This window comes from Eleginops maclovinus, chromosome 1 (assembly GCF_036324505.1).
Source record: "Eleginops maclovinus isolate JMC-PN-2008 ecotype Puerto Natales chromosome 1, JC_Emac_rtc_rv5, whole genome shotgun sequence".
In the NCBI taxonomy this organism is placed as follows: Eukaryota; Metazoa; Chordata; class Actinopteri; order Perciformes; family Eleginopidae; genus Eleginops; species Eleginops maclovinus.
In genome coordinates, this window is record NC_086349.1 from 8,007,824 (window position 1) to 8,030,340 (window position 22,517).

Sequence of the window (22,517 nt, forward strand, 5' to 3'; positions counted from 1 at the left end):
GACGCATGATAGGAGTTAACAAGCAACTTCACACCTGCAAAACCAAACAAGCAAGTCAATATGTATTTGTGAAAATGACTCTGTCCAGCTTCATGTTGAGTGCTGGAATTGAACAGCTCTGCAGGCAGCCAATCACACATGCTACCAGCAAAGAGCACAAAGCTACAATAAAAATCGCAATACATCAGTGAAATAATAATCTAACTTAACCTGTAACAACTCTTTTTTTTTGGCCTATTTGATGCAGGAACAAGGTAATAACATATCCAACAGTTCAGGAGCAACATTGGTGCTCATTTGGATTCTGTTTCTGGGCATCCTGATAAGTGATTACTGCAATATTCACCCTTTGTTTACTTTTTTTTTGATTATCACCAATACCTCAAAATATTGATCCCCCCCCTTCTATTGTCTAGATATACTTTTACCAGGTAGTTGTTAAATTTGTTTGTACGCTCTTTGGTGCTGGCCAGTTAGTGAAAGAAGGAATGATGCTACCAAGCTCTACGTTCATTTGATCTCATGTTAACATACAAAATGCTCTTTATAGCAGCATTCATTTTAAAGTAATTTGTTCTATTGTTGGATAGGAAAAAAAGTGTATAAAGCCATGCTTCTTTATAAGCTGATCATATATTTTATATGAAAACAAATGATATTGTATAACTAAAAATGTAAGATAAATGTAGTAGATGTGTAAAGTAAACATGCTTCAAAATGTAAAATCTGAAAAACAAGCAATGTTCCCATTTATTTCCCTACATCTGCGCAAATGCACACAGTGATCAACGATGAATGCCAAATAACACAGTAGCATTAATAGTGATTATCTTTAGTCAAACATAATAATCACATGTAGACAGTAATAGTGTGTACACATCCAACATGAAGAAATGACTATTAATGTTTTTTAATGATTTGTTTGTACTACAGAGCTTTTTTCTAACGTGCACACACTGGCGTTATCAAATCATATTTAAAATAAGTCTTTATATTATTGGTGAACATGAAAGTATGTTGTATAAATAAATAAATAAACTAGCAGAATTGTTCTCAACCCTGTCAGTCACAGTGATGGATTATGATTAATTACACTGCAACCCCTGCTGGGACGCCACTCTGACAGACTGAAACGTGGTTCTCTCGACTCCGATAGCTCGCTGAGCCAAGCCGTAGACGCGAGAAGAAAACAAATCACTACCTTCCTGTTGTTGCTCCACCAACGCCCAAGTAAAAAAGGCTTCTACGGCTGGTAACAGAAATGCAGAAAACATCTTCATGTTTGAAGAAGCTGGAAAAGTATCCCTTTCAGACTCGACAGATTCTGTGCAGTGTGTGGCCCAGTCATTTGTCATACATTACAGTGATGATGTGACAGGCCACAGCCCGGGCCGATACGTCATCATAAAAGCCATTCAGTGAGAGGCTGATGGCAAAGCAGCACACAGGGGGAACTTCTCCATCTGCTAATAAAGTGCACATCCACTGGTCTTGGAATTTGGTGTGTGTGTGTGTGTGTGTGTGTGTGTGTGTGTGTGTGTGTGTGTGTGTGTGTGTGTGTGTGTGTGTGTGTGTGTGTGTGTGTGTGTGTGTGTGTGTGTGTGTGTGTGTGTGTGTGTGTGTGTGTGTGTGTGTGTGTGTGTGTGTGTTAGGGGTATGAGTTATAGTAATGGTCCTCCAGTGGCGAGGGAGTCTTAAATGGTGCTCTTTCAGAAGACAGACTGGCATCTATAAGGCTTTAGCCAACACACACACACACACACACACACACACACACACACACACACACACACACACACACACACACACACACACACACACACACACACACACACACACACACACACACACACACACACACACACACACACACAATGGGGGAAGCATGAGCCCCTGCCTGTGCACACCCAATGTGATATTAGATGGTATATCAAAGTGAACTTCTGCTAGAGCTCTAAGGCACTGCCCATGTTCCTCTGCCAACCCTCTGAAGGAACAGACCTCTCACATTTTCCCAGAATGCCAGTGTGTGCTAAATGTTAAGTGTAGTCTTCAGACTGTGCAACCCTCCAGGGCGTGTTCCACCTATGAAAGAGGGCATAAAGACGGGGAGAAAAGTCACATGTCGCACTGTGGGGGAGGCTGGTACTACTTTGTGTCTCCCTGTGGGCTGAGACGGGACATCTAAATGTGTATAAATAAGCAGCATCATCTACAAGATTGGGATTTATAGCCTGGGAGCTCAAAGTTTTTTGTGGAAGGAATTGGGGCACTGTGTGTATTCGAGTGTGTGAGGAAGAGAGAGAGAGAGAGAGAGAGAGAGAGAGAGAGAGAGAGAGAGAGAGAGAGAGAGAGAGAGAGAGAGAGAGAGAGAGAGAGAGAGAGAGAGAGAGAGAGAGAGAGAGAGAGAGAGAGAGAGAGAGAGAGAGAGAGAGAGAGAGAGCAGATGGAAACATTGTAACTCAAGGGGTGCAAGCAGCAGCGTTTTCTTCTATGGAATGAAGGGAGGAAATCCTCTTCTTGTTCTTGCGTCGCCTGCATGCAAATGTTGCCGGCTGGGGCAGAATGAGGCTGGGTCCGAGACTTGACTTTCCGAGTAGGGAGCTCTTCCTGGAAGATCTGAGGTGCAAGGCACTGTCCATGTGGGCAGCTCATTCTTAAAGGCTCACACAGGTGACAAGTGTGTCTAACTTCACTGCAATGACGCGCTCAGATTGTCCATAGGCAGTGCGTAAACGCGCTGATCTTTTGACATTTCTCTCCAGCTGCAGTGCATAGTGGTCACATGTGACGCATTTGCGCCTTCAGCTTTTTTTAGCCATATTTTTGGATGCAGGAGTGTTGCGTTTTTCGGACAAGTTTCTGCGCTGATTGCTATGTTCGTCATGTCCGCCTGGGTGAACTTGCGCGTTTTCTCCGTAGAGGCACACAGAGCCGCGCTGTGTGCAGAAGTTGGTTGGGAATCATCATAACAACAGTGCGGAGAGAAGAGGAAAGAAAACGAAAGGACAGCGGAGTAGAGGGGATGATGAGCGGCTGATTATTATTTTTTGGGCTACTACGAGCTTCATCAGCATGAGGATCAAAACTGCGGAGGACTGCTGCTCTGTATATACATACTAACAGTTTTTACAAAGCCTGCCCGTGAGTCCTGCAACCACAGCTGCGTAAACTTGGCCAGATCTGGTGACATTGTACCCTCTGCGTGTGTGTGTGTGTGTGTGTGTGTGTGTGTGTGTGTGTGTGTGTGTGTGTGAGAGAGAGTGCGTGCCTGGATGGATATGCGGCTCACCGAGGGAATTTGAAAAGCACGGGGGGATTACTATCAGTCCCTCTCCCTATTATAACCTCAAAATGGATGCTGATTACAGGCTGTGGAGACGCCACTGGATTAGCCACTCTCCCGCTGATCTGCTTGACATCTGAGCGCCACAAGCTTTCAAAATTTGGATAATCTACAAAAAAAGGAAAAGGGAAAGGGCTGAAGGTGTAGGATGCAGTCTGGGGTGAAGACGCTCTCCGCAGGTGGAGGTGCGTCACTGTGCTGCCTGCTGCTCCTGTGGCTCATCTACTCCCATCTGCTCAGAGAGGGTAAGGACACTTCTGGCTATGTGTCACTTTTGTCAGCATTGTCTCAGGGCTTCATATTGGGATGCACATGGTGTGATCCCGTAATAAAAAAAATCCCTGTAATGTTCCATAAAACCCCCCTGCAGACTTGTAAAATGCCTCTGCTCATCACAGTTAATTCATGGTGACCTTATTGTATGGTATGGTATTATGTTGTATTCTGATGTCTATAATAATAGTCCTATACTAAGTGTATGATACTGGAAAGCCAGTGTTTAGAGACATTGCTGAACTTAATACAGTCTTTATTTCATAGCACTATAGGAGCGTGTAATGTATTGCAGGGATTATATTCTCACAATTAGAATATAAACTAGTTCAAACCTCATGGTTTTCCTTATTCCAATGTAGTCTCTATGCACCCTTGTGATTTGACAATTTGGTGAAGCCATGATTAAGCTCTGGGTGAAAAAGAGACACAGTCTGCTTGTTATCATTCCCAGTGAAGGCCTGACTTCTGCCTTCTAAAGCTTGTATAATTTCACTCAGGTTAAGGCTATATCCATCCCTGCCATGCTTTCCTCTTGAATAATACATCTGCTGGTGCAATTACACCTTCACCCTGACACAAAATAGAAAGCAAAAGGATGTCATTCACGCACTTCATTGGCTGCTGTCCATGACAAAACATTTTGGATCCCACCGACACAGAGAGCAGGATTAAAGCATGGGAACTTGTTGGGAGATGTTGAACACTAAGTTTGCAGATTAGATCTTTTAATCAAGCATTGGCCAGCAGCATAATTACTGCTGTGGAGGAGGGATAGTGCCTACATCAATGTCTTTGGCAGCTTGCCGGGAAAAAAAGTAGACACTGATGTGAAAAATGAACTGAGTGTGCACTGACATGTGCTCCCTTTTCCTCTAATTTGCAGTGTTTTCTCTCTAAATGCTGTTTTCACCAGCCTCTTATTGCCGCCTCTGAAGCTTCTGTATATTATCTGAGGAGTTACAGCCATCCTCCTCTTCCCCTCAGCCATTTATCATTGACTCAATTTCATCTGAAAATGATCTCATTACAGTGTTATTGTACAAAATTGTTCAATCAATCTCTTGTGAACTTTACTCCCCTTGAAATTCTTCCAGTAAATAGATCCTGCTGGATTTGGCATAGTTAAAACCTCTAGATGTGAATTGAGCTTTGGCATTCTTTGTATGTCGATCACTTGTTTTTCTAGCCCTGAGCTGAATATTAAGAATGAAGCAGGTTGTATTTTTTTAATCTGTACTTAATTGTAATCTTCAATCCTGCTAAAATCCTCCTTTGAAACTGGCAGCTGTGACATGTCAGTGCTGTTGTTAGAGTAGTTCTGACCACCACTGCTCTTTATCATTTCATCAGCTACCTAACAGTATACTTTGACTGCTCACCACTGTTGGAGTCAAAGTACTCACTTTGCAAGACCAGCTTCCTACCACTTGCACCCCAATGGCCCCTGACGGCCCGTAAGCTTTGACGAGTGTGGTTAAAGTGGTGGGCAGAGAGGTGAATCCTTGTGGTGGTGAGAGGCTGCAACGCCTCCACCCTCTCCGTAGCTCATCTGTCATGGCGGCTCAGACAGGAAATCAAAGCGCAGCAGCCCTGTCCGCTCATGCCATTGGACCAGCGCCCACAATGATGAATGGCCTGTCAACCACTCTCAACGTTGCCAGTTTATTCCACGATAAATTTGGAAATGTCTGGATTTCCTCGCTGGACACCATTCCAGTTCAGTGGTGCAGTCAGAGAGCGCGGGCAACTCCTCCTTGTTTTGTCAACCACATTGCTTTGGGCGAGGGGGTGTGTGTGAAGAAGAGGAGGGGATGGAGCATTTTTATCCACATTTGTAAGCTGGAGGTGCACAGACAGTTGGCCTTTTGTGCCAACAAACTCAAGCAACTCAAAGGCCAAGAATACATTTCAACTTCAAGTTAAAATGCATAACATATTGTGATCAAATGAGGCCATTTTGCATCTTAGAAGCGGCAATCCTTGAGATCTTTGAGCATAAGGTAAGAACTCATTGCTGTGGGGTTTTTTGCACTTCACTTAAACTTCCAAGAGTTTGTATCGAAGTGTAACTTTTTGGAAGAAGAAGTCACAATGTGTGAAACTGCTGTCTTATCATCTTACGGACAGCACCTTGTATGCCTTAGTTTGAGGGCAATTTAAAAATGGTATGTTTGTTCAGGATGACTTATTGCAAAAGGGACAGTTCTAGTGAGAATACTCTTTGACCAATAAGTGGCTTGAGGTATTTTACTTCCACTGTCTTGTATCGGCTGAGCTTGCTTGGAACCACAACTGAGGTGGTGCCAAATAAATACCGGTACTATTCACAACTTTTGATGATGGAATTCCGCGGGACTTGTCTAGCTATGTGTTATCATGAAGTGGAAATGTAGTATTACATTTATTATGTGGCCAAATACAAATACAATCATGTCTGCTGGTTCTGTAAGGCATTTGTTTGATAAGAGTTGGTACAAGTTTGTAATTGCAAATGTGATTGTCTCTTTTTTTAGGCTGTTCATGCTGCCCCCATGCCCCCAAACAAAACAGCGTGTTGGTGCTGTTTTGTTTGTATGCTCAACTATCACTTCTTAAGCCAACTACCTAGCATTTTCTCAGCTTTTTCCAATAACCTAGAAATGATGAACATTACTTCATGTTCAACAAAACAGATTGTATGTTGCCAATTGGATAAAACTAACATAGTACCAGAGTTGGGTATAACGCGTTTCAAAAGTAATGGAGTTACAGTAATGTATTACTTTTTGCTGTAACGCAGTAATATAACGCATTACTTCTGAAGTTTGGGTAATACAATACCCGTTACAATTCTCAGTAACGCAGTTACAACACATTTTAACCCAAAATGATGTGTTTAGTTTCTAAGAATTCGCAAACATCGCGAGACATTCCGACACCAGAGAAATAATTGTAAATAGTAACTCGGTAAGCCTGTTTACTATTGGTTAAGAGGGCTGCAGAAACAGATTCGCTATCGAGAGCTGCAGGCTCTGAGAAAAGACAAGAGAAAGACAACAGTGAGCACAGGCCAAAGCAACAGAAGGTCACTGTCTCTGGGTCTTCTATGCTGCTTGAACCCAGAGAAGTTCAGAGACTCGTGGCAGAGTGTTAAAGATCTGCAGCCTCTGTCCTCTGTGGAATCGCCGGCTTTTAGAAAGTTTGTCAGCAAAATCCCTGTTAACACACCAATGACAAGGTGAGCTAACGTTGCCATAGAGACTCATTCATATACAGCAGGTCACAGGGCCGTGCAGAGGCTCCACTAGCATGTTATTAATAACACACAGAGACGTAACGTTACCGCTATCACATATTATTTAGCCCACTTAAACGGATCATACGTTTAATTTCAGCAAACTGCCATAGATAGCTTTAATGAATGAGCTGCAATAAACTACATTTTAGCATTTAAAGCCCTACTTTTGCGGTTATTTTTGGTGAAAGTAACTCACAATTACAGTTCAGAGACAGTAATAATGTAACGTAACTTATTACTTTAAAAAGACAGTAATAAGTAATATGTACTGTATTACATTTTGGAAGTAACTTGCCCATCACTGCATAGTACGTGCGATGAACAAAAGAGCTGGATGCTAAACTGTATGTATGCAGAGACCAGTGCTGCGTTGACAGCCAATGGCACATGTCAGTATTAACGTGTCCCTTTGATGTGTTTGAATAATTCAATCAGTGCTCTTGAACACAAATAACAACAGTGTCTTGAAGCGGAGGCCACAATCTATCCAGGCTTGCTGCTCCGCGGTACAAACCGTTGCTGGGAATGACGGCCAACATTTTATGAGATGTTTCTACAGGCTGTCTCACTACATTTTAAAGCGACTCACTTTGGCTCTATCAGTACAGAGCTCCATTGATGACTGACTCCCACAGTCAGTCCACTCTTTGAGATGTGGACTCTCTGATGTCTTTTGTCCAAATGAGATTAAAAAAAAACTAGGCAAATTATTCCATATGCTATCCCTGTTTCAAGAAAAACACCTCTTGTGTGGCAGACAGCATGTGTTCGTGGGGCACCAGAATGATGAATTAAGAAAGTCTTTGCTTGGTATTCTCTTTTAACTCGGGGAGCATGGCCTATCCATCCAAGCATTAAACTAATCAAAGTAGCAGAGAATTACTGAATTTTTGAAGTGAAAAGGATGATTTCCATTCCGGTTTTCTTCAAGGCGACATTAAGCATGCAAAAGGAGACTGGCTTTGATTATGACCTTGGCTGTAAATTCTAAGCAAATCATCGAGGCCTGCTTCTATAGGCGGCGGAGCTGTAAAAGTATGAGCATCTTTATGGAACAAAATGAAAATAATTTTTACAGCTAAATCAATTTGACAGCACACGAAGCTCATATTTCATAGCCCCCTGAATATGAATTCTTTCTAGCCTTCAGCTTTGACCTCCCTTGTGGTTGAGTGTAGTGTCTCTGCTCTGTGTATTTCTGCATTGTTATTTTCTCTGCGGAAAGCTCTGGGCTTGAAACTGCTCCATCATTGGCAGAGTGGTGTAAATTATTTGAGTTATGTTCCTTTAGTCTTTTGTCCTGTTCTATTTTCTGCTTCATGCCATGAATGCGTTTTATGAGAGGCCTGTTCTTGAATATTAAATCCGCAACCCAACATTACCTCACAGTGCTTGTGATGTCATAGTAGCCTCCTGATGCTCACTTCTTTCTCTGGGTTTGCATTAAAGAACACTCTAGGACCTAGAGGGCTATGAAATGTGACGTGACCCACTGTGGCTTTACCGTCCTCTCTGCATCAATTCCAGCAGAGCCACTGTTTACTGTTACGGCTTTTGTGAGGCATATTGTACACTCACTCTTTATGCCTCTAGCATGTTTTCATCCACGGCCAATTGTCTGAGTGTACTCTACATTGTAATATCTCTGCAGCCCAGACTGTGCTGCATCGCTGCAACAGAAACCTATCAGAAGCCACCTCCATCATGTCTACTGTGCAGGACCGGAACCACAGTGTCAGTCTTAGCACTGGATGTTTTCAAGGAGAATATTTTCTACTTTAAAAAAGCATCCCTAGGCAATGTCAAACAATAGCAGCACTGACTGTAAGAGAGTGTTAAAGGTGCCATAGAATGGAAAACTGTATTTACCTTGGCATAAGTGTCTAAGGAGAGTTCGGAACATTGAACTAACATACCGTGAACCTCAACCACCCTCCTTCACGTGCAAATCATGAATATGCGTATCACAGCGGTAAAACGGGCGAATTAAAACAATCCCTGTGTATGACGTCACACACGGTAGTCCAGCCCCAGCATTTGGATACACCAGCTGCTGGAAACACTAAAGCTTGAATTATACTTGTTTTAACAGCCCTTACGCTTACGTCTTGCGTTTATGTTAATGACTCGAGGCGTTTATACTTCATTTTGCTTTGTCGGCGGTTGCGTGTGCTGCGTGGCGATTCCCCGCCCCGTTGTTGCTTCTTCTTCGTCGCTTTCTACCTTGACGTTCGAAAACAGCGGGGTTTTATTAGGGGATGAAACCGGAAGATGTGAACACGCCGCCGGACCTGATGTAGATAGTGGCTTGCGCCAGTGCTTACGTCTTACGTAAAAGTTAGAAAATTGAGGTGACACACGCGAGCACGCAAGGGGGGGCTTGCAACCGCGCAAGGGCTTGCGATGCGTCTTGCGTCTTGCGTTGCGTCTTTTTTCACCGACTATAAATCAAGTTTAACGCTAATACTTACCACTCCGTAACGTTGCTCTCCAATCTCCGACCAACTGGCTGTTCTTCAAATTCATCGGTTTCCTCCTCTGATAAGGCTCAAACATGTAAGGTTGGATGCCAAAAGCCTCCATGGTTCATCTCTCACAGTTTCGCAAACTTCACTTACTTCTGTGGGCTCTGAGGCATCCATGGATTGCTGCTTGTAAACCAGCCAATCAGAGCAGAGCTCGTCATAATTATTTAAATGAGCCCCAAATAAGGACATGCAGCTTGTTTCATTCTGGGACCAAATCATAGAGTTGTGAATGGGCCTGTAAAACCACATCTGGACATTTTTTGGATCAACAAAAGTTATATACCTTCTTTGCAGACATCAGAGAACAATTTAAAATACCAGATAGATGCTTTCTATGGCACCTTTAACTGTGGTGAACATAACGAACAGCAAACACCTGGAAGCCCTCCCTTTTTACTACTTTCCAGTGCGAAAGGAAGCAATCCAACACTGTTGAGTGCGGCTTTATCCCGAGGGAGCGCCATCCTACTGCTGCAATGAGAACTTTCAATTTGTCATTCCCCGTGGGTGGAATAGTGTACACACCTGACACGAGAATTACATTTGGGCAAATAGAGCACATCTCCTGCTTCTCGGTTGGTGGGAGTGCTTTTCTCTCTTTTTCCTGCGGCCTCACTGGATGTTCGTGAATGCGTAAAATCGTGCTTGGTGCAGCAACAACAAAAAAAATCCCACATTTTAATACAATGCAGGTACACATTTGTGGATATGTAGAGTTTGGACAATTAAGTTTTAGAAAACTCCAACCTGTAACGTCACCAGGGTGTGAGAGCAATTAAAGGTGCACTGTCTGTGGGCCAACACTGTGCTTATTTTACGGCCTACAGATAAATGAGCTTCATGCTGTAATAGCATAACACACCCCTCATCTCCAGAAGTTACCCCGACTGCTCCCACACTTCTCTTTGCCATCGTTCCTGAATTGCATACTTACGTACCATTACAGGTCCTCCGACTTCAGCAGAGAGTTGTTCACTTGCATAAATATTGATCGGACTTGCTGTTGAGTATTCAAATAGCAGCGGCAGTATTCACTTTTAAACCAAGCACATTAATAAAAAGCTCATGTTTCGCTCCACTGCTCTGCTGCCCTACTTGTTTAGCAGCAGAAAATCACTGCGGTGTCAGGAAGTGTGTAGCACAGGGTCAGTCAAACATCTGCCTCTCACCTGGTGTCCAGTTGCATGCTACCTACTGTCCATCTCATTACCAAACACTGTTAAGATAATGAGATGCTCTTGGCTGTGTCTGGTTATATCAGCATATGCTCCTTGGATACATTTTCGGTTTGATGTCATCTTGAGTTGTCAATTACAGAGCTGTGAGATCAGAACAGGAATGAAGGAAAGGTCAAGTCTTGGCACTGTTGAGTTCAAAATACAGTAAACAATCAATTCCTTTACACAACGTTAATAAGCCTATTTATTTTTCTTTAGCAAATGTAAAATAACAGTCTATCCTTGGTGAACTAATGCATATCATTATTGTCTCTGAATTTCTCAGTAAATTAATTAATTAGTTGATAGTCAGAAAATAAATTGTGGATAATTTTGTTTATTGATTAACAATGAATCCAAACACTGGGCGTCATGTAACAATTGATGAAGTAAGTAAGTAATGGGTTTAGGTAATTTAAAGCTAATGTATTCTAGTCAACTGAATATTTTTAGGCTTTTGTTTTTAAAAGAAAAGCCATTTTAATATAATGCTTTTAGGATTTGGTGACCATGATGATAATCCTTCACAACTATTTCCAGCATTTTAAAAATCAAGCAACCCAATTGAACAAATATTCTAAAACATTCAATGGACTTTAAGTTGCAGTCCAAATCCTCAACATCTAAAAGCCCTTTTTCTCTGTGAGATTTGCTTATAAGAGTAATCCAATCCTGTTCAGCAAACCTTTTAACTGCCCAAACCTGGTATAAATTGCTAATTTTAACTCGATGAACACCACCTGTTCATGAGTGGGTGCCCATTCAGCTTATTCGACACCCACTCAGATTTGGCAAACATGGACAGAATGTAACAGAATGTTTATTTTACATTTAGACTATTTTGAGTTGGGTTTTTTTTTCACTGTGATGTAGTTAAACTCAAAATTTATTCAAATAAAGGCATTATATTGTTAGATACAAAAGTATAACCGCCTGCAGAGAATGGACTTGTGAATAAAAATGTGTTCTCATAACACATTTCCTGAGACAACAAGAGAAAAGCATAAATCTAAGCAGCATGAGGTAGCTGTATGGATACAAGATTTGTGGTGGTATGGGCCAGGGGTTTAGTCATTGCTCATTACATTTACATTTCAAAGTAACTTCAGCCACCAAAGAATCAATTTTGACTGATTACCTATCCCATTAATATTTAAAATGTCTCTCAAAATGCTTTAAATCTTCCTTAAAGGATCAGTTGAATTCATATCTGATGTTATTCACTTTAACACAATTGTCATGCTCTCTAAATAGCACGTTGTTGGCAGCCCTATTTTCATCTTTGAGAACGGCACTTCTATCAAGAAAGGAACATACAATGGAATGAAGATAATCACTCGGACTTATTATTGTATGCCCGTGTAGTGATTAGAGTCTGATTAGCTCTCTCAGGAAAACTGTTTGGATTCAATGCCAGAACGTTTGCTATTGCTGTATATTTGTTGGGGATAATACCAAATACAATGCATATTGAGTCATGAATAATTAGCTAAACTAGCTTTACAAGAAAAAAGGAATTTTAAAAACGTTATTAAAAACTGTAGTTTGTAGAGGCGCTTTGCTGTTAAACATTGCAAAACCTCACTTCCATCCTAAACCCGCAAGTAATTACAGTCTATAAAGGAATATTGTTTTAATATGGAAATGGAATCCTCGTCATAGTTCACTCTGCCGCCTGCCATATAATTTTAATGGCAAAATTCCTAAGGGAGAAGCAGAGGCTTTCTCTCTGCTACCAGTCTGGTTTCAGTTGAATGGGAGCAGTGTGTCTGATGTGTTTGTCTGTTTAATCTCATAACAGTATTTTATCAGTTAGCACTCACTACTGATGTATCTGCACAGTCTTAATTAAAGAGACGACCAAGGAGAGATAAGCCGGAACGATGGGAATGTTTCATTGATAAGTACATCTGTCTAAATAAGGAACAGATTGCGATGTTAACAGGAAAGATAATTAGTAGTTTTCTGAATTCGCTCTGCATAGCCAGAGTCGGCCAACGTTATGTATAGAGATTAATAACCTCATCATGCCCAACAGTTCTCAGACCTGCAATGACGCAGTTTGAATTAGAGTAACATTGTGGAAGCGGATAGAATCCTTGCAGCGTATTTCAGGTAGAGATACTAAAATATTTGTGCTCCAGTACTTTGTCTGATCAAAGTGCCAATATGTAGAGCACAGACATGCGTCTTTGCTCTAAGCAGTGTGTGTTTGAGCCCCTGCGCTGCCACTTTGCCCTAGTATAGTGTTGTGATTCAGTGATAAGGTCATCAGGCTGCCAGTCAGGGCCGAGAGCCATGTCTGAGTTCTGTATCGGCTTCCTGTAGCCCTCTAGATGTCTGACAGGATCCAGAGCCCGGGCAGCCTGGTGGCACCATCCTTCACTTGGCCAGCTCGCCATATGCACATTTCATCAAGTGAAATAGAGACGAGGCCAAGAGTCTCCACGCCGGCAAGTGACGGAAAGCCCCTGTCACATGAATTAACTCCTGTACATATGATGGAGCGATGGCCGTGGCTGAGGGCACTTTAAAAACCCCACCTCCCCATTCTTTGCCTTACTATTGTCCTCCTTCAGGCTGATTGCATGAAGCCCATTCATCTGTTCAGTGTTGAAACATGGCAGAGAGCACTGATATCTGATGGCATCTTAAAGCATCCACCAAGTATACAAGGACCCGTCTGCGCAAAGAGAGACTGGAGGGTGGGCTGAGTGGTGGGTAGTGGGTGGGGGACGGTGGGCAGCATGGCTAAAGCCTTGAAATTGAATGTGCATAGTAGGTCTTTGTGGTGGTGATTGTGTTTTATGACTCAGAAGACTAGGCTAGGTCATTCTTTGATGTACAAATACACACATACATCTAAACAAATAATAAAGTTTAAGTAGCTACTCAGATAAGCAAACAATCCACCATGCCATTCATTGAGATGTAGATTTGATGTAGGTTCTTTAAGATTACTAATCAGGAACAATACATAAACAAAAGTCTCATTATGGATGTTCAATGTTAAGGCGGTGGAACTGGAAGGAAAGCAAATGAAGCGTTAAATGAAAATGGTTCATCGTCTGGGGAACTTGAAGGTGTCATTTCATGCCAATGAGATCTGTTGATTTGATTTAGCACTTGGGATAAAATGAGAAACTGCGACTAATTGAGTTGCTGAATAAATGGCAAGGATTCTCTAGTCAGTAATTATTTTATTTGAGCAGTGCTGAAGGACTGTGACGAATACTTTGCTTTTTAGTTTTTTTGTTGTCATATGATGAAATTCTGAAATAATATTGTTGTCTTTCTTATTGTCTCAGCACTGAAATGAGCATTTAAGAGAAAACTATGTCTATTTGAAAGATGAATAGAGCAAAATAACTTTATTTTTTGGATTAGAAAGTAAAATATAGCTTTGTGATTTGCCCAGGCAAACTGCGATATATATGAATTATTAAGTCTGAGACAACATTTTAACTGTCACTCACTACTGCAAGTACAACCCCCAATAAAATGTAATTTAATATATAGCACAACTGAGATTTATACAGAAAGTCTAGCTTAATTGGTCATAACTTGAAGGCTCTATATTGTAGGAACTTTCAGATATTATTTAAATGGCCATTTCCGTGCCATACCTCCCTTTGCCTGCAACTCATCTTGCACTCCCACTGTTAACTATAATAGGCGACCATGTTCTGGAGACCAAGGCCACTCAGCCTTGTTACTGACCAAAGTGCTGGCCAAGGGAAAATGTGTTCTAACACGGTGACACTGAAGTAAAGGCCAGTGGATTACAAAAATGGGAACCATTATATCCTTTTTCCAATTTGCAGCAATGACCAGAAGATATTTTGACCGTATGATATTGCTAAAAGAAAGGTCACATGGGAACCATTATTTAACAAAACTACACTCATCACCTCATCATATTTCCAAGAAGTCTTCTGCTCCCAAAAAACAGTTTCTGGAACATCTCATCAATAATTTGTGTTGATCAGCTACCCTTTTTAACCTTTGCCATTATTACCGTCATTTCACGGTACAGAGCAGTTAGCGTCTGACTCAATGAACCTTGACGGTTTAGGGAAGCGGCTAGAAGCAGCAGCGTAAAGGAGTGATGATTGGTGAATGCCGGGCGATTGACCTAACACGAACTGCAGCACACGTTCTTCTCTAATCTTCCTTTGCCGAGCTGCTCTTATTTCAGTGTCAGCCTGAATGGCTTTCACTGGCAGCTTTCCATTCAATAAAGCAAAAGAAGTAAGAAACTGTTACTTTTTTTCAGATCAACACAAAGGTACTTTTGCCTGAACTTTACTCTTCAGGCAGATACCTTGATATGGTTATCTGACTTCACATGCATTTATATTGCACTTTATTATGAAATGTGCTGAGTTGAATCCGAGTCAAATGTAATATTCTCGATCATTAATATTGTTCAGCAGCTTATTGATTGTTTTTTTTTTACGTCCTTATTTGAGACTGCAACAAACCTCCCTTTGATTGTAACTGACAAAGGAGGTATGGAAAATGTGTCTTCCACATACTGTATATTGAATTAGTTCTTCCAAATGGGTTTTTGAAAGCAGCAAACACCCTTGAGCAATTTACTGTGTTTAAAGCTTGTTTATCTGAAAATACACAAAACTATTAACAGTTAATAATTCCCTCAAACGCACCGGGATGGCCTCACTAAAAGACAATTAAATATGTTCCCTCTGGTTTCCAAATGATTTACCCAAACAAAACTGCTGCCTCAACATTCAGCGCTCAATGAGACTGTGAGCATACAAAAGGCCACACAGAGGGTTCATTTTTTAAATCATGACATTAAAACATCATTGTTACAGCTCTTTTGTTCGCCCCTGGCTGTTGGAAAGGGTTCAATGTTATTCATTAACAACAATCATCTGAACCATCAAAGAGCTACAGCTGCGGTTCTGAGAACAAAGCTCATCTCTTCCCTTTGACAATAGCTTCACAGGTGTACTGTATGTTACAATTCGAAACAGCTTTTAATGCTAGACATTCATTTACCTTTATTGTTGAAAATACTTAATTTCCTCCAACTAAATATTTAAAATGTTGTTCAAATTGGAATCTTTTCAACAGCGTTCATCTCATATGAAGTAAAAAGAGTTTACCCTCTTAACTTGGCTGACATGAAAAGGTTGATATGATGAAGAACATTTATTTATTAAAGATTTCCCCTCCCAAGTAGTCCATTTCCAGTGAAAAACACCCTTGTGGACCGTACGTTTCCCCAGTTTGTCTAATTAATTTAGAGATCACATTCAGACAAACTTGAAAGTCAAAAAAACTTGCTTAGCCGCAGCTCCCCGGCCATGGAGTCATCCATCAATTTGTGATGCCTGGAGAACTCTGAAGCAATTCTCTGTGCTTGAAAGAAAGTGTAAGAATAGCACACACACACACACACACACACACACACAGCACTGAGATTTCTGAGCAAGGTAATCATGGCTTTAAGACATTCTCTCCATTTGTCGTTTCAGTAGAGCTTAACTTGAATTGGTCTGTTGAAGGACCACAGTTCCCAAGAGCCACTGCCATGTCGTCTGAACGCACATTATTTCAGCCAGTGGTCCATGTTTCATAACCTAGTTCAACAGTCAAATCAGAAAATGTATCTTTTGATATTTAAATATAATTGTGTAGCCTCTGGGGCAAATGTATAACATACAGTAGCTGATCTCAAACACTATTTCAGGGTATTACCTAGTAAATGTATTGTATATTCCTCCACTGCTGTTGTTTTTCTGTTAAACAGTTTCTATCTCATAATGTTTGACTACTTCCATGCTCCCAGTTAAAGAAAACACCCTGTTGATTTTAATTCCAACACAGTCAGTATGTTTTTTCTTCCTTTTAGCACATGTATCTTGTAGCTTTAGACTTGCAGGCTTGTTCACTCTGCAATTATGACTCACAAAATAGAAAATGTGCTTTTCACAGATTCTTGGAAGGATCTTTGTTTTCCACAGGATCACTGTAAGTCACTTGATCTACACAGCAGGCAGGCATACTGTTTTAAAACTGAAGAAGTACTCCAGCCTGCTGCTTTAAAAGCTTTGAAATCAGTTTCTCATTTTGATATTTAAATAAGCTTATTAAACTGTTCAGTGCTTCACAGACCAAAAACCGGGCGCTGCATCACACTGCATGTTTGTACCTTTTAGAAGACCAGTTGCTCCTCTATTATGTTCATTACAGTCTCATCATGTTAATTCTTTGTTCCTCGCTGTCGTGTTTGGCAGGCCAGTTGGCGGTTGGAACCTGCGAGATTGTGATGCTCAACAGAGACAGCAGCGTTCCCAGACGGACCATCGCCAGGCAGACGGCCCGCTGCGCCTGCCGGAGAGGCCAGATCGCCGGGACCACCAGGGCGAGACCGGCGTGTGTAGAAGGTGAGTTTAAAGACCTTTCTGGCCTACAGGGAAGGAAATAGTTCAGGGCAGATTTAAATGATTTCAATTGTAGAGTCAAAACAAGAAGCCCGACGGTATGAATTAAACAGGGTTACTTTAAAAATGTATCCCGTTATGACCTGTAAAAAATATATATATAATAATAATCATTTTACTTAAGTGTATTTAAGACAAGTTTTAAAATGTGTCCTCCTTTCACAAGGAACCAAATAGGCTCCTCTTTTTAAAAAGCCACTGAAATGTAAAAAAAGAAAAAGTTAAGAATATAGTTGCCCTTTTTTGTATTTTTATCCTGATAACGTTATCCAGTTTCATGTTATCTGTTATTCCCCAAGCCTGGAATAATGAAATGTTCCTCGGTCCTTGGGAACCCTAGCAACCGTTTAATTTTTACTGTAATTGAATTCACTGGAAGTTATCCCATTTATTGAAATACAGCCATTTTTATTTCCATGAGGCACCCCTACTCACCAGGGTTTATCATTCTGGCAGTGGGTCAGACCCCTCTAATGTTTATCTATATGGGGTCCACTGCATGAATGCTCAGACCACTTGATTACAAGCACAGCAGCTGTGATTAAACTATATTTACTATGTGCATCTATTTAGTTTTAACTATATTTTGCCACTGGATAACTGCCTTTTGAAGCAATGGTGAATATGAAATTGATGATGTACTGTTATGGATATTTAGCCAAGACATGGTTTAGCATATTAGCCCCCGTAAAATTGTAAACTGTATTTTTTTTAAACACAAACAAACCTTAATAAGAGCTTCAGATGCTCATGGGCAAATGTTATGACCATCAGACAAAGCTACATTAACTTGTATCCCTTGCTTCCTGTATTTATGCTAAACTTAGGTAATCTGCTGTTTACAGTAGCTTCATGTCACCCACAGATGTGAGCGTGGTCATTTGAAGCTCTTTAACATATAACATATAAACACATTAACCAACTGAAACAAAATCCAATATCAGTTGAAGACACTTTTTGTTAATCCTGTTTATGATTTATTGCTCTAAACAACATTAAAGTTAGATACTGCAGGGACTAAAAATACACAAAATAAAGAGTGGTAATGACATGTGGTATCATTAACTCTGCTACAACAGAATCCACAAGCCTTTTTCTAGGCTGACATTTTGACGTAACAGGAACATTATGAAAAATCAGAAGATGAAATGCCCAGTTGTAACTATTACCATTTTTGATGGATCTTTTCCATTATTCGTACCATTTCTGTGAACCTGTATGCATAATACACAGGCCCTACATTGGGCGCATCAGAGGGCAATGCAGTGGTTTTAAATGTTGTATCAGTCAGAAACACTTAGGATTGTACCGTTTATAGCCGGCTAATCCCCGCTGACATTCACATATATGAACCTTGATTTATTTTTATTTATGTCTTAATCGAACACGAAACATGCATATTAATATTACTCTCAAAAAGAGAAGAGATCATATATGCTAGACTTTAGCTAACTGATCATTTCTATCTGCATTCCTTGGGCAGGTACACACATAACAATCAACAAATCCTAAAAACATAACTCAGACTCTATCACACCAACTATTATTAAGCCGATTAAAGTACAGATCCATAAAATAGGAATACCAGCACATTTATGTGCACCATTATAATGTTTAAACTAATTTTAAAACAAAAATCACGGTCAAATTAGGGTTGGCAAGACTAATTGCTCAATATTCACTTTTTTGTAAAGAGAGTCAAAGTCTGTACGCGCTTTAAGCTCAGCAGGAATAATCTTTCAGTGCTTGATGGCCGTATAGGAAAAAGCTGATTGTGCTAAGGCAGTGTGCCTTACTGGGATGTTTAAATCTAAATATACCCTTTCCTACCCTTTCATGAATAGTGGGCCAGTAGTTTTTTTCTATTGGTCTGTTGACACTGGACCTATATTTTGTTTCAGAAAGTAGGAACACCAGTAGGGAGGTAAAAAAATGTGTACCGTGATATAAGTGATTGTGTAACTTACCATGTTTATCTAAGGACTACTCTTAGTGGAAACAGGCATGGCTAAAAGTCATAGTAGCATTGCTGAAGGCTCCAATTAATCCTCCACACTTTCCAAATGAAGCATCTTCAATAGTACAGAGGTTGTTTGGTAACAAAAGGATCCATCTAAAACAGATAATGTAATGTGAACAGTTAGCAGTGTAATAAGATGGGAATAACAAAAGGAGCTTCATGTGGAATATAACCAGAGCCAAAAAGCATGTGACGGTCACCCTACAACCAAACACTTGCACGGCCCAGCATAGCTGAGCCTCTGACAGGTTGGTTTAATGATGCAGAAAATGAACTATAAAATCATAACGTTAAAGAAAGTAAAATATAATTATGTGCATTAAGGTCCTTATTCGGATCTACTTTGATTTGGTTCCTCTGTGGAGGATGCTAAACCTTTTCAAGTTTAGTGAAAATCTGGTCTTGCTCTTTCGATTATCCTGTAAACAAACAGACAAATAAACCTAGGAACAAACTGAACCAGAAACAAATGAAGTCTAGCAGAAGTCATCAGATTTTGATCAAAGAAATACTCCAATTTAAGGACATATCGCCTATGCCCATCCTAGAGATTGAATAAAAGTCAGCCTCAAGGAAAGAAAAAGGTTAAAAAGAACTAAAAGTATGGTCTTCCTTCTTTCTCCATTAAAAGCAACTGGCAATGTAATTTGGTAGTTTAACCAGCGAATCAATAGTCACTTTGCTTGTCTCCCTTCTTGATGCCATTTAGAATCATTTAGAAACTCCCTATGTGACTGGTGTTCTGCGTTACAGCTCCTCCAGTCTGCCAGGGTGGCTTCAGCAAATCAGTTATCTCTTTGTACCTCTTTTGTTTCTTTCATGTTGAATTTTCCTCTTCCTGTGATGTTTTTAATATAATCCTGGTGCATAAAGATCTCTTGCAATAGAGTAGTAGTGTGATGCTCCGCTTTCTAAGATAAGAATTAAGACTCAAGAGGCCTTGTATTATTGGACAATATCTAGAGAAGGGTGATAAGACCGATGAGTCCATCTGCGACGGTGATTGGGTTGCACAATCGCATGCATCAGATGCACTATTAGTTCCATCACTCCATGACTCATGTTAGCCTTAATCTAATAGCCCTGACATGAGAGCGCAATCCCACAGCCTGTGTCATGCTCCCCCACACTGCCTTCAACCAGCACTGCGACGCCTCTCTGTAACACTCAACAGATGCTAATTAACTTACAGAGAGCTATGATTACAGCAGCTGGAAATTGATTATTACTGGCTTCCCGCCGCAGCACACCCTACACTCCATTAATAGCCAGTGCATTAAAGATGCAACCTGTTGCTCGCAGGCTCGTTTAAAGGCTTTCTGCTGACAAGTGAAAACGGTATCCATCATCACAAGGCTTTAAAGTGGAAGTTTTGCATATCACATTAAATGCAGTAGTGCTGCCACTGTTCAGATATCCTCCATGACCTTAACTCGGGATATATTCACTTACACTTGCTTTTCATGTGACTTCCAATAAATACTTCTTTGCCCTTCTAAGCACATAAACCAATTTACTGACATGTTAATTCATTTGTATCTATAACTGAAGCTTGGGCATACTCCAGTCTTTTTTATACTGAGCTGTTATTAACACAGCAAGGGCTCACTGTCCTCTGGGTCAATTTAATAAAGCTCATCCACAGTAGCAGCGGGAATGGATCACTGCCTATTTGAGATGTGTGGTGGTGGAGTGGTGACCTTTTAATGAAAGTTGCACTATCGCTGACTGACTGCTGTGAGTAAGCAAAGGTCAGGAACTCTGTCCGGATTTTGAACTCACTTGTTCCTCCCTTCAACACATCAGATTTTTGAATTGCAAAAGAAGACGCAAGTCCTTGCTTGCTTTCCATTGAGTTAAAATTAATAAATGGGTTAGAAAGTGAGATAATTACCATCAACTTGTTCTGGAGAAATGGTTCGATCATTTCAATGCTTTCACTTTCACCAGATAATGTCAAGTATTTCTGTTCTTTCTGTACTTCAAAGTTTGCCTTTCACCCATCACCGAAAGAGTTCAAAGTATTGTACATTCAATGTGATGTGGGCGAAGCCCCCGATCAAGACACATAAAAGGAGAAATCTCTCAGCAGTGTCTGAATGCCAGACACAAAAAACCTGATATTCCACACCATTTTTGTGATTCATAGAATTCTAATATATTATATACTGTATAATATATAATATTATGTATATCCTAATAAATGTGTAACTATTGTTTGGTGTTTTTCCTAAAAAGAGGTATAAACAGGAATGCATTAAAAGAGATGGGGCTGGAGAACCTGTTTCAGTTGAGAACCGGTTCCAAATCGTCCAATCCATCAGAACTGCACGTCTCTTAAGGTTGTTAATTCCTTTTATCGATGCTATCATGTCTTTCTCAAAACAGCAGAGCAAGGAGTCATGGAAGAGTGATAAGGAGTATTTTTGTGTTGCTTATTTCCTTTGACAAAAATCATTATATTTTATTTCAATATTGCTAGGCATGCATGTCTTTTTATCTTAGAATTCTTGAGTCACTTTATATTTGTTATCCGAGTTTTATCCTTAAAGGAACCTTGTAATATAATATAACATTCAAATGTTATTAGGCAGACCTATATGTTGTACATTGTGTTTCAATGATACACAGATGATCAAACCCCTGTGTTGATCTTTTATTCCTCACCGAAAATTCATCAATGAAGACCGAAAAGCAGAGTCATTGATGGCATTGGTATCAACAAAATCGTATCAGTTCCAATCTCAGCAGCAGCGTCCCCGGTTCAGTTCTGGGCGTTTTCAGTCTAAATCTGTCCTGGCTGTATTTACTGTACATTGTCACAAACTCATAAAGGCAAGGTAATATAAACACACAGATAAGATAGACTCTCTGGAGCAACAATCCCTCAGAACTATGAGGCAGGTGAGACTTTGGGTGGTTGTCAGGTCCCCTTCCCTTTTATTTCTCCAGATTTTTCAGGAGTGTGCATTTGCATGTAAAAGACCCAGAGAGTGAAAACTAATCTAGGAAAGTTATGTTGTTAGAAGAACACTTCAGGAAGTGTTTTTTTTCCAAATGTAATTCAAAGGGAAAGTGCCAGAGACAATAAGAACTTCACAATCGGTTCTTAACTGTCCATCTTGGTTTACACCAGTGGGATGAATGATGATTATTTATGGATGTGAAATCAGAGAGAGATATTGCAACTGTTACATTGCTGAATAGAACCCAACGAAGGTGGAGTAGAAGCCAACAATGAGCTTCTGTTGGGGAATAAACAACTAAACTTGCTGAAGATAATAGTCACTTAGCTAAAAATCCTTCCTAAAAACCACATAAATGTCAGAAAATAAGTCTGCTTGGTGTGCCATCTTTGAGTCTCTGCCATTAAAATC

The 22,517-nt window shown here is 40.4% G+C and overlaps 1 protein-coding gene across 2 annotated transcripts in view; it reads left to right on the plus strand.

The window, feature by feature from the left end:
• Positions 1 to 2,461: 2,461 nt before the first annotated feature.
• Positions 2,462 to 22,517, plus strand: part of tafa5l (TAFA chemokine like family member 5, like) — a 47,882-nt gene continuing 27,826 nt past the window's right edge. The window contains exons 1-3 of one of the 2 annotated variants that reach the window (XM_063911227.1): positions 2,462 to 3,144; positions 3,372 to 3,591; positions 16,914 to 17,063. In XM_063911227.1, coding sequence (XP_063767297.1) covers positions 3,495 to 3,591; positions 16,914 to 17,063 — 247 coding nt within the window. In that variant the 5' untranslated portion in view covers positions 2,462 to 3,144; positions 3,372 to 3,494. Of the gene's footprint in view, positions 3,592 to 16,913; positions 17,064 to 22,517 lie in introns of both variants that reach the window. The other variant, XM_063911144.1, reaches the window with a different exon arrangement.